Here is a 13,587-nt window from a genome sequence, read left to right as displayed (position 1 = left end):
TAACCTGTTGCCAGGTTAGATTTCGGTCGACTTCTTTTATTTCTTTATTGAGGCTTCGCCGCCATGAGCCTCTGGGTCTGCCTCTGCTGCGATGTCCCGCTGGGTTCCAGTCTAATGCTTGTTTACAGATTTCATTTCCGCCCCTACGTAGAGTGTGGCCGACCCAGCCCCACTTCCGATCCCGAATTTCTATTGCTATCGGCCTCTGGTGACAGCGACGATGGAGCTCGTTGTTTGAGATCCAGTTGTGAGGCCACCAGGCCCGAATTATATACCGCAGGCTTCTGTTAATGAACACCTGCAACCGTTGAGTGTTCTCCACTGATACACACCATGTTTCGCTAGCGTATAACAGCACAGATTTCACGTTAGAGTTGAAAATTCGTATTTTGGTGCGTTCACTTATCTGCCTGTTTTTCTAGATAATTCTTAAACACGCAAAGGCAGCCCTTGCTTTCTTGATCCGTGCGCCTATGTCGATCTTGGTACCGCCGTCTGACGCCATTTGGCTACCAAGATATTGGAAGCTTTCAACATTCTCCACTGGTTGCCCGGCTACTATGAAACTGGAAGGAGTCACTGTGTTTACATCCAACGATTTGGCTTTGTTGACGTTGATGACTAAACCTGCCGAAGGAGCGCTCGGCAAGGTCGTTGAGCTTACTCTGCATATCAGAGCGCCGTTGCGCGAGGAGTGCAACATCATCCGCCAATTCGAAGTCATTTAGGTGCTCCATGGTTTAGGCTCCCATAACAGCCCGCGGTTTGGTTCACGGTCAATCGCATCTACAAGAATCTCGTCGATTACGATGAGGAACAGTAACGGTGATAGAATACATCCTTGCCTCACACCAGCTACGACCCGGATAGGGTCGGACAAGACCCCATTGTGCAGCACTCACATATTCTCGTGATTGAGACGGTCGAAAGCTTTTTCGTAGTCAATGAATACCAAGTAAAGGGACTCTTGGAATTCGTTGACCTGCTCCAGAATGATACGGAGCGTGACAATATGGTCCACACAGGAGCTTCCGGCACGGGATCCCTATATAGAGCCCGGAAATAGCGATAGGGACCCAGATGGGGACTTCCGTGGAGGTGCTCTTATTCTGCGTCTCGAATGACTCGAGAACCTCCATTTACGCTCTTGAATTTCTGTCGGAGCTCAGCATTCGAGATCCAATTGTGAGGCCACCAGGCCCCAATTATCAAACGTAGACATCGGTTGATAAATACTTGCAGTTAGAGTTTCCATTTCCCGGCCAATTTCGTTGTCCCGGGATTCGGGATGAACTTGTTCGTATATCCCGGGAAATCCTGGGATCCCGGGATTTTTCGGTGTTTCCTTAGGAAACTCACTTTTTGATTTAAAAATGGTTTTATTCAATGTTCAGGAGTAAAGTTCATATTTTAGAAAGGCCAGATAATACAGATTTCAAATTGGAACTCAATTCAATTCTAATTTGAATCGATTCTTTCGAAAAAAAAATAACTTCAAGAAGCAAATAATATTCACGTTTTTTTTCGGATGGTAGAGTACACGTAAAAAAATAACCTTATATGTTATGGCAAAAAACCATTCGAAAATACTTATACTCTTCATTATGCCACCTAATGAATGATCCCGTATCAAAAAGCTAATAACATTCATAAGTCATTGAAAAGTATAAGTTTCGGAATATATGTGACTAATGCGATGTATAAGTTTTTTTCTTATACATATCATTAAGCGCCTGCTTCGGCAAAAAAGTATTGGAAATCTTAATAATATATAACATTAATTTTTTTTACGTGTACCCTTTTGGAATATATGATCGCCGAGTCCGAGAAGAAGGGTTCGCTGGGGGTTGAACTCGCCTTGACTGTTTGCATTGTTTTGAACAGAGATGCCAGATTTGAAGACATGTCTTCAATTTGAAGACATTTGAATCTCTGTGAAGACATTTATTTCGTGAAGACATTTTGAAGACTTTTCAAAATATTTGAAGACTTATCTACTTATTTGAAGATACCTGAAGACAATCAATAAGCCAGCGAGTGGAAAATACAATTTATTTTTTACTTATAAATTCTGCGACTTCTATATGTAAATTATACAAAAAAAAATTATAAAAGTTATAAAAGTCTTTGTCTTGGGCCTAGAATCTCAAACATAAAAATACCTTCACACTAGCGGGCTGATAACTGCAACGCATTTCAGACCTCATACGCACTTAACTTTGAGTTGTGCGCTGGTTAAAAAATTCCCGATGGCAGATTTTTTTTTGAATTTTCCTTGGCGGTGGTGGCGTTTTTGACGTGTATGTAGAAAGGTATTTCGTGGTATTTCGATTATTACATCGGAACGCAAAAGTTGATTGAATTCTTCTATGACTTGATTTAATCTATTCAACCGTTGAGCTAGAACCTGAATATTATCCTGATTCCTTTTGAACTCATTTGATCTTTTCGGAATTTCCATGTGACTTTCCTCTAAATATCCGTCGGGAAACTCTTTTAATTTTCCGTGAATTTTTAATAGAATTTTTTGTAAAAAATTCAAAGAATTTTTCATGTAAAATAAGGAGAATTTCCGATGAAAATTATGAGGAATTTCTTGTCTTAACTCAAGAGATTTAAAGTTGGGAATTCAGTTCAAAATTTATATCTAATAATTTCCGTAAAAACATATAAAGGGAATCCTCCAAAATTTAAATTGAAAATTCTCCTTAATTTCCCCAAGTTCTGCTGAACTCCCACAATAAATCCCTTTTAATTTCCACAAGAAAATTGTTTCAATTAATTTTAATAGAATTTTTTTAAGAATCTCGAGAAGAAATTGAATTCGTTCTGGTGTTAAATGATTATTTCTCAATGATATATTATTTCTCATTATTTCCATGGTGAATTTCTACGTGAAAATCTTCCTAAAAAAATTCAGCGAAATTCCACAAAAATTAGGGATTTTTAATTAAATACTAGGTAGCAAGATCAGAGGAAACTTATGACACACTATCGTTAAATTCTTCCTTGAATTCCGTTGGTAATTCTTCAAGAAATATCTTTGACCATTCTTCCAGTATTTTCTCTGAGAATTCATCTAAGAAGTTCTTCAAATATACGTTCTGGTATTCTTTCCGAAATTCATCCAGGAAATTGTCCGGAAGTTTCAGGGATTTTTTTCGAAAAATCCTCCAGGAATTCATTTGGAAGATCCTTCAGAAGTTCCCCCAGAACTTCTTCGGTAGTTCCTTCACGAATTCCTCCAATAGTTTTTCCAGGAATTCTTTTAAAAGTTTTCCCGGGATTTCTGCGGAAGCTATTCCAGGGATCCCTCCGGATGTTCCTCCTCTGGAAGAACCTTCAAGGTTGCCGAATTACTCTCCAAGAATGCCTCCGGAAGTATACTTCTATTTCCTCCAGGATTTCTTTCGGAATTTTCTGCAGCAATACCTCAAGAAGCTTCTCCAACTACCTCCAAGAATTTCTCCAGAAGTTTCTTTTGGAATTCCACCAGAAATTGCTTCAATAATTCCTCAGGAATATCCTTCAGAAATTCATCAGGAAAATCCTTCAGGTATTTCTCCAGAAAATCCCTCCGGAATTCATCCTGAAGATTCTACAGGAATTCCTTCTTAAGTTCTTCCAAGTATTCCTCCGGAAGTTCCTCCAGAACTTTCTCCAGAAGTTCCTTCAGTAAATCCTTTGGATGTTCCAACAGGAATTCCTCAGGAAAGTTTTTCAGGAGACTTTCAGAAATAATAAGAAGCTCCATCCAGAAGAAAGTTATATGAAGCTCCATCGAGAATTTATCCGGAAGTTGATCTAGATATTTATTCGGACGTTCCTTTAGAAAGTTGTTTTTCAAGTATTTCACAGTAAATTTTGAATCCCAACAGGGTATTCTTCGAAACGAAATTTGGAATAGTTCCACGTGAAAATTCAGTTTAAAAATCCGACTCAGTACAAAATCCACTCGTTTTAAAAAAATAAGGAATTTTAAAAAAAATCCTCAAACAATTCAAACAATCTAAATGTTAAGAAAATAAACATTATTCAACATCAGTAATACAAGGAGATTATTGAATTTACACACCTAATGGGGTCTCCAGTAGCCTTGCGAGCAAAGGCGTAGGATTGCCAATCCGGAGATTGTGAGTTCGATTCTCGGTCCGGTCTAGGGTGTTTTCGGGTTGGAACATTCTCGACACCCTGGGCATAGTGTATCCATTGTACTTTTGCCACACAAGATACATACTCATGCAATGGCGGACATATAGAAAAGCTTCCAATCAATAACTGAGGAAATGCTAATTAAGTTGAAAAGCAGGCCAAGTTCCATTGGAATATAGAGCCATTGAAGAAGAAGAAGACCTATTGGATTTTGAAATTTTTCGCTGATAATCATAATCTTAATATTGAAGACATTTAAAGACATTTTTAAACAACTGTGAAGACATTGGAAAATATCATCTGGCATCCCTGGTTTTGAATATGCATACACGGAAGAAATAAACTACCCAATAGTGAGTTTAATTCACCCAACCTCGAACATCCGTACGGGAAGCCAAAATTGAGTAAGTAGGGTCGAAGTAGTTTGCCTTTACTCCCAAGTACCCAACGGAAAAATGATTGACCCAAATTTACTTTTTTAACATGGGAGTAAAGACAAACTACTTCGACCCTACTTACTCAATTTTGGCTTCCCGTACGGATGTTCGAGGTTGGGTGAATTAAACTCACTATTGGGTAGTTTATTTCTTCCGTGTAGGGTTTAGACAGTTGCTGGGATTGCATTTAATACCCTAGTGACGATAGATGGAAGATGCGCAGTAAATCGTACTAGGCCCATAACCTATTGGAGATAGGGGAACAACAATACTAGAGTATCCTCCAACCCATGGCAGGCTAATAATTGATACTTTTGCCAAGAGCTGCAGCTCTTCCTAATCTTGAACAGATCGCTTCCTAATCTTGATGTTAATCGTTAATTTATCGTTATCGCCGATAAAGTTGATTGTGTTCAACGTAATCGCTTACTGCGATAAAGATCAATCAACTCAATTATTATCGGAGTTCGATAATTTAACGTAAGTTAACTCAATAATTTAACGATAATGGGGTTAATAGATTACGCGATTAAATTTGGTATATAGTTTTGACAGAAGCCGAGAATTGGACAAATTAGTTGCAGCCTGTTGACCAGAGTTGATTTTGATCGAAGCGATACACCAAAAAAAATAGGCAGAGCATCGGGGTCGGACCCCTTGTACTTGCGCATGTGCTGGAAAGTTTGTTGTACGAACGTCGATTGGAAGGACATAAATTGGACCAAGAATTGTTTTGGAGAAAAGATATTTTAGTTACTAGATAAAGATTGTCGCTGTCGTCGCTGTCCGGAACATCTTTTGCTGGCGAGGATAGGGGAGCTAAATGTCAAAGAAGGAAAATCCATACGATTTGACAGGTATGTACCACACATGTTTCGGACAGCAGAACAAAGGGAACAGTAGCGACAATCTTTATCTAGTAACTAAAATATCTTTTTTTTGGAGGCAAGAAGTTCAGGAAGACTGATTCAATGTTGGACGGTGCGAGGAGATTAGCAAGGCGAATATCAGCTAGTGTATACAACCTCGCTGTAGACGGGATATGGGAAGGAAGCAGGCGTCAAATAGATGTAGCTGATCTTGTACTGTAGATACTTGAAGTTTAATTAATAGAGAGCTGTAGCTGCTGGAAAAAATATCAGTCAATAGTATTCCATTGAGTGGTATAGGGGAATCTAATATTTTTTGTGAAGGTGTTCTATTAACTATCTCCGATATTTTCATGTCTGTCCCTCTCTTACTAATTTAATAATAAGATGATATCGATTGTGCATCACAAAGAACCTTGGCTCCGCATACTTGCCTGAGCCTACCAAATAAACGAACTTGGAAAAAAGTAATGTTTTATGGAAGGTATAAAAATATGATATGAGTTTATCACCTAAGTTGGATTTCGCGTTCTAAACAAATAACTTTTGTAAGAAGAAAAATTGAACTGTTTGCAAACCGGAAAAGAAACTGTATTTTTTTGTTGTTTTGGATTTTCGGGATTTCCGGGATTTCAAAAATAATATCCCGGGAATCGGGAAATCCCGAATTTTACGCGGTTTTTACGCGGGTTTTTAAAATACACTGGATTCTGTTTTTACACGATTTACATTTTCTCAATTTTGCACTCATCCTAAATGTTTAACGCGTATTAATTCCCATGTGATTTTTCTATGAATTATTTAGGATTTTTTGAAATATGTTGCAAAGACTTTGGTGGCAAATTGAAGTCACACGATCCAAAATACGAGCGAAAAAAATCGTGTAAAACAGATTCCTGTGTAGTCGGAAAACTCGAGAAAACCGAGAAAAATCGATTTTCGATTTTTTTACGCGGTTCTCGGGATTCATGCGGTTTTTGGGATTCTCCCAGTTTAAACACGTTTTTTTACGCGGAACGATCCCCCGCGTAAAACCCGACTCTAGTGTACTATGTGCAAAAACTCGATTTCTGCATATGCACAACATGTGAAAAATTTAGTCCGAAAAATGTATTACAGGTAATTACTTCCTTCGGTGGGGTCTGACCACGACCCCAGTATGCTAAAGAGGTTGTTTCCCTGCTAAGCTACCTACGAAGCTGCATTATGAGATTCAATGCGAAACAATCTTATACTTGCAAGAAAAGATGTTAATAATTTGGGCTGAATTAAACTTGAAATCAGCAATGAACTTCTTGTCTGAAATTTGAACTTGTTCGCATATTGTGGCCTAATAGGGTAAAATGCCCAATAGTGGACCCCCTAGTAGCGGAATTTTGCTTTTCCTGTCATAAGGTTTAGACATTTTCAACATATTAACTCTGCTTGATATCTAAAAACAAGCTCTGCATCCCCTCTTCACGATACATACATAAAACACCCAAATACACGACGTTATTCGTTGAAATTTACATTTTAATGTCTAATAGGGAATTGCTTCCCTTTAGTCGACACTTCATTTGATTTTCATGTCCCGTTTCGGAACGTTCTTCTTCCCTGTTATGGACCCCCCAAAATATTCCTATAATGGACAGTCTCGTGTTTATTTTTTAGAGAATTGTAAAAAATCAATTTGACTTTCCATAGCATTCCAAACGCATGTAATCAAATCATACGACTGTAAGGTAGGTTCTCCCGATAGAATTTCATAGCAAAATGTTGACATTGTGCAGTAATAATGCAAACATGGCTGGAGGGTCCACTATTGGTTGGGGGTCCACTATTGGTCACTTTACCTTATGTTGCTCTGTGCAGGTATGACCGTATTGCCCCATAGTTTTGAAAAATAAAGTTTTATGATAAATTCAGATTTTTATCAGTACAAACATGTGTGCGCAATATTCAATTAGATCTTTAATAATAGATAATAGATCTTTTGATTGTGATGAATTTTTGACCTGTATTTTGATCAGTTTTGTGCTAAAACCTTATTTATAAATTTTAAATCTGCCTATGCAGCGAAAATTTATAGTGTAGTGTATTTTCATGTTTGCAAGGATGTTATCGATCATTTAGTAATTCGCGTTCGATCGATTAGTAGTTTGTCAATAAGTCATTCCAGAAGCTGAATTTGAAAATGTGTTGTGTAGTGATATATAGAATAAAGATATGTATAAATAAATTCAATTTAATTTACTAAAAAAAATAATAATAATAAAGTATATCAATGTTATCATAAAAAAAAAATGAACATAGAAACCCTTGAAATAATAAACAAACTAAGAACTCTGAGGAAAAAAACCTTTGCTATTCGATGGATTCAGTCTTTCAACGAATCTGAAGGAAGATAGACGTTTTTATCAAGAGACGGATTACACAACTTGGTATGGATGAAACCCACGGTCACAACATTGGCGCAGCCGAGTCTTCTGATATAAGTGGGTGAGTATTCCGAATTAACGGAAAGAACTAGCAAAGGGAAATCATTATGCAGATAGAGACAGAAATTCTATCTAATGGATTCCGATAGAGAAGGCGGAGACCTTTAAATTCAGTTTCCGACAGGGAAGGCTGAGATCATAGAAAAAAGGTAAAAAAATCCTTTCAAATGCGTTATTATAATGTAATTTGATGTACCATGATTCGGACTCCGATAGGGAAGGCAGAGGTTCTGAAATTGGGACTACGATAGGGAAGGCGAAGATCCTTGAACATAGGCACTGATTGAGAAGGCAGAAGCCCTGTGAAAACTTAAATGTAGTATTTAACCCTAATGTAGACTCCGATTGGGAAGGCGGAGATTCTGATGATTATTGCTCTATTCTACTCAGTCATACTTGCTTTTTTTTTTTTCTATTTACAACTACTAGCAACTACCATAGCAACACTAATAATATTCTTATAATGGTTGTTTCTCAGTAAATCGAACATGACTGAACACGAGCTACTGAAGGAAATAAAAGCTCTCCGAAACGAGAATAGAAAATTGAAAACGAAGATAAGCCACGCAGATCCGAATGAAACTAATGATGTCGAATTACTGGTACAGCAGCCAGAAGCTACACAACATGTCCGCTATAGCAGAGCTCGCATCGATACGTCATCGCCAGTAATGTCTGGGATTTCACCGGCCTCCATGAGCGGGATGCCAATCAACGCATTGGGTATTCCGGAATGTCTTCCTTCGGATGGAGAAACGGAGATAGATAGAAAATCTTATGAGCACTGGAAGCAAATCATGGAAGCATCTTTGGATTTAATGAAGTCAACTGATGAAAAGACTAGGATGGGTATTTTTAAAATAAAAGCTGGTGCAAAGTTGTTAGAAGTGTATGAAAGTACAGCAACCCGACCTGGAATGCCGGATGAGAAAATGGAACCGTATTCCAATGCCCTTGCACGATTAAACGAGTATTTTGGTTCAAGAACGTATATACTATCACAAAGAAGCAAGTTAATCAATATGGTACAAAAGAAGGATGAAAATAGTGTTCAGTTTGTAAGAAGAGTCGGAGCAGCAACAAAATTATGTGGATATCATGAGACCGAAGAAATGGAAGCTATGGTGCGTACAATAACTAGAGGAACTCTTGATAGCCGGGTGCGTATACTTGCACATAGGAATTGGGTTCGACAAGGTTCTTTAAAGGATTTGATTGATGCTGTTCGTGATTCGGAAATAGAGCGATTTAATGAGGAGGAGTTTGAAAAATCTCAACAGCGTAATCCACCAGTGAGGCACAGCCCTGCTATAATAGCAGCTGTCGGTCATTATTCCAATCAACGGAACTTTCGTCATGCAAGATTTGGTGGTATGTAATTATAAGCATAGGTTTGAATGTGTTTTTCTTAAACCAAAATTGGTTTTTATTAGCTGGCAAGCAGAATTGGAATCCAAGCGGCAGAAACGATGCGTACTATAATAACCGCCCTAGTGCAAACAGAGGACGAAGAAAGATCTTTGCGCGTAATTCAGAGTTGCCTGGTCGTAGTACTGAAGCTAACCAATGTTGGAGATGCGGCAGCACATATCACAAAGCCTCTGAGTGCCCCATGATTGACAAAGTTTGCCACAAGTGCGAAATTAAGGGTCATATTTCGCGAATGTGTACAATGAGCTCTGGACCTCGAGGGCTAAAGAGACGATTGCAAAATGAAGATTCATCGAGTTCCCGGTTCAACGAATCCCGTAGGAATGCCATTATAAGTGATCATACTGAGGAGGCTGACGAAAAGGTAGAGAAGGTATTTTCCAATGATGATTTGAATATTTAAATAACATGCTTTCTTATGGCAAGTTGGTTTCAAATTACTAAAAATAATTATTTTTGTTATTGAAATATTTTTATTGTATGTTTTCGTAATATGATTCTTTTAGTTCCTTTTCTCGAAAAAAAATATGAATAGACTTTAACTCACGTATACATCTCCGTTATTTAAATTGAAAAAAGTTCTAATTCAATATATAAGAGCTATTTTAGAGAATGGTAACTTAAGTAAATATATATTATAGATTCCTAGACTAACAGGAGATGATTCAATCTACGTTGATAAAGTCGCTGTCGGGAAAAGACATGGAAAGAAAGAAACGGCTATTATTCTTGGACAAATAGCCAATATTGATGTCGAATTTTTCATAGATTCTGGCGCTCAAGTTAATACGGTTACCAAATCTACATTCAATACTATTCTGTCGAGTGAACCCAGTAAGAAACTTATTTATGATGTTCGTTATCAATCAGACAAACCATTAAAAGGTTATGGATCAGACAAGAATATTGATGTTCTCGCAACATTTTCTGCTGAGCTACATATCACGGAAGATAGACCAAAATTCACAGAAAAATTTTATGTTGTGGACGAGGCCAGGTCATTATTAGGGTACAACACAGCATTAAGATATAGTGTACTTGCTGTGGGGCTTGACGTACCTGTGAAGGATATCGACTACAAAGTTTGGCCTTGTGAGCTGGCTCTATTAGACATGACAGAAATTAACGCAGTAGCAGCATCAAAGCATTTTCCTAAATTCAATGTTCCTCCAGTATCTTTGAAATACAATAAAAATATTCCACCATCTCGCAATGTGTATACACACATACCACCACCATTCAAAGATATGACTAAAAAGAAAATGGATGAATTACTTGCAACAGGTATTAAAAATATATTTTAAATTTATACATTACATGTTATTAACTTATTCCATTCCGGGTCAGGAATAATCGAAGAAGTGACTGAAGAAATGGACAGATCATTTTGTTCATCGCTTTTGGTTGTTCCCAAAGGAAAAGATGATATTAGAATAGTGATTGATCTTCGTGGTCCGAATAAGTGTATCTATAGAACACCATTTAAAATGCCTACGTTTGAATCAATACTCATGGAGCTTCACGGATCAACATTCTTTTCAACCATCGACCTCACCAGTGCATACTTTCACGTAGAACTTGATGAAGATTCTAGACATTTAACCAACTTTTTCGCTGGGGATGCTTGATACCGTTACTGCAGATTGCCTTTTGGGCTATGTAATGCACAAGATATTTTTCAAGAAATACTTCAGTCAATCATCTGGAAGGGCTGCAAAGGAACTGTGAATTACTTAGATGATATATTAGTTCACGGAGAAACCAAGGAGGAGCACGACAAAATCTGGCTGAAGTTTTAAACCGATTGAAAAATAATAATGTTTGCATAAATCTTTCAAAATGTGCGTTTGGACAAAAATCAGTTAGGTTTCTTGGATTCAGATTATCAGAAGAAGGATGGAGCATTGAAGATGATAAAATAAAAGCTATTCAAAATTTTCGAGCCCCTCAATCGTTAGCGGAAGCCAAAAGTTTTTTAGGATTGATTACATTTGTTGAAAAGTTCATACATCAAAGAGCGGACAAAACAAGACATTTGCGCGAACTTATCAAGGAAGGTGTTTTTTATTGGGATCAACAGTTAGAAGACGAATTTGAATATTTGAAAAATAATGCATGGAGAAGTATTCGAACATTAGGATATTTCAGTAAGGAAGATCGTACCGAATTATATGTGGACGCTTCTTCGTATGGCTTAGGTAATAAACTTATATATATTATTTGAATAAATAATTAAAAATTGACTAATAAATTATAGGCGCTGTTCTTGTACAGTTTGATGAAGATTCTAAACCTCGCATTATTGCATGTGCTTCAAAGTCTCTCACGATTGCGGAAAAAAAATATCCACACACCCAAAAAGAAGCTTTGGCTATGGTTTGGGGTGTGGAGAAATTTTCTATATATTTATTGTCAAATTCTTTCATAATTCGGTCTGATGCGGAATCCAATGAGTTCATTTTCAATAGTAAGCACAGAATCGGGAAACGAGCAGTTTCTAGGGCAGAAAGCTGGGCATTAAGGCTACAACCTTATACTTTTGAAGTAAAAAGCATTCCGGGATCGTTGAATATTGCCGATGCGTTATCAAGATTAGTTGAAGAATATAAACCTGCAGAATCTTTTGATGAATCTTTCGATAAACACCTTCTGTATAAACTAGATGCTGGCATCATTGATATATCATGGAATGAAATAGAGAAAATGTCGGAATCTGATATTGAACTTTCAAGAATTAGACAATGTTTGAGTATTGGAATATGGGAGACAGGATTACAACGATATGAAGTTCAAGCTGATCATCTGCGTACCTTAGGAAGTTTGGTTTTCAAGGATGATCGAATAATAGTCCCTGATCGTTTGCGAAGCAAGGTTTTAGAATCAGCACACCGGGGACACATGGGTATTGCCTCAACAAAACGAATTCTTCGTGAATATTTTTGGTGGCCTGGTATGAGCACAGAGGCTGAAAACTTCGTCAAAAAATGCAGAACTTGCTTACAACTTTCGAAGAAAAATCCACCAATTCCATTGTCCACAAGAAAATTACCTCATGGTCCTTGGGAAATTCTTCAGATTGATTTTTTCACCGCTAAGGACTTTGGAAAAGGAGAATTTCTCGTAATCGTTGATATATATTCAAGGTAATGTAGTTAAAAATAAAAATTACAAATACATCTGTTTCTACTATACATAAAAAAAAAACAAAATTACAGATATTTGCATGTCATTGAAATGGATAGTATGGATGCCGATAAAACTAATGAAGCGTTGAATAAAGTATTTTTGGTTTGGGGATGCCCGCTCATAATCCAAAGCGATAACGGACCCCCATTCCAAAGCGAAAGATTTATTTCTACGTGGGAAAATAAGGGGGTCAGAGTAAGGAAGTCAATACCGTTGAGCCCACAATCAAATGGTGCTGTAGAGCGGCAGAACAGAGGAATCAAAGAAGCACTAGCAGCTGCAAAACTGGATGAAGTTAACTGGAAATCTGCTTTAAACAATTATGTGCATATTCACAACAAAGTAAGGCCTTTGTCTAGCTTAGGGGTTACACCGTTCGAACTGTTGGTGGGATGGAAGTTTAGAGGAACTTATCCATGTCTTTGGGAAAGCTCGACAAATACTCCTATAGATAGAGAAAATATAAAAGAGAAGAACGAGTTATACAAGTTCTAGGCTAAGCAATAGACAGATAGTAGAAGAGAAGCAAAAGATTCAAACATTACAGTGGGTGATAATGTTCTTCTAGCTGAAAACTAAAAGGTCAAAACGGATCCGACATTTGGAGCTGAAAGGTTTACTGTCATCGCCAGAGAGGGAGCAAAAGTTGTAATTAGAAGCGATCGTTCAATATTCCAGAAATGTCCAGGATGTTAAGAAAATAGTGCACGATAATGAACTATCACAAGAGGATAAAACAACAAGTCAAGTACAATAAGGCTGTGAACTGGAGGAAGAAACAAATGAAGAAAACGTAGCAACAGAGCGAGTTGAAAGACCAAAACGAAATATTGTTATTCCTAATAGATTCAAAGACATGCACTTGTATTCAATTTTTCAATGAGAGTAGAAATAGAGAGTAATGTAGTGATATATAGAATAAAGATATGTATAAATAAATTCAATTTAATTTACTAAAAAAAATAATAATAATAAAGTATATCAATGTTATCATAAAAAAAAATGAACATAGAAACCCTTGAAATAATAAAC

At 37.2% G+C, this 13,587-nt stretch overlaps 1 protein-coding gene across 1 annotated transcript; it reads left to right on the top strand.

The window, feature by feature from the left end:
* The first annotated feature begins 7,845 nt into the window (after positions 1 to 7,845).
* LOC134208957 (uncharacterized) lies at positions 7,846 to 9,772 on the top strand. The gene is made up of 3 exons (XM_062684926.1): positions 7,846 to 7,939; positions 8,417 to 9,309; positions 9,372 to 9,772. Exons 1-3 carry the CDS (start codon positions 7,884 to 7,886, stop codon positions 9,770 to 9,772), a joined length of 1,350 nt encoding a protein of 449 aa, XP_062540910.1. The 5' UTR covers positions 7,846 to 7,883.
* Positions 9,773 to 13,587: the final 3,815 nt, after the last annotated feature.

Source organism: Armigeres subalbatus, chromosome 2 (genome assembly GCF_024139115.2).
Source record: "Armigeres subalbatus isolate Guangzhou_Male chromosome 2, GZ_Asu_2, whole genome shotgun sequence".
NCBI lineage: Eukaryota > Metazoa > Arthropoda > Insecta > Diptera > Culicidae > Armigeres > Armigeres subalbatus.
The sequence above is the reverse complement of the archived record's forward strand: the minus strand, read 5'-3'. Positions and strand labels throughout refer to the sequence as shown.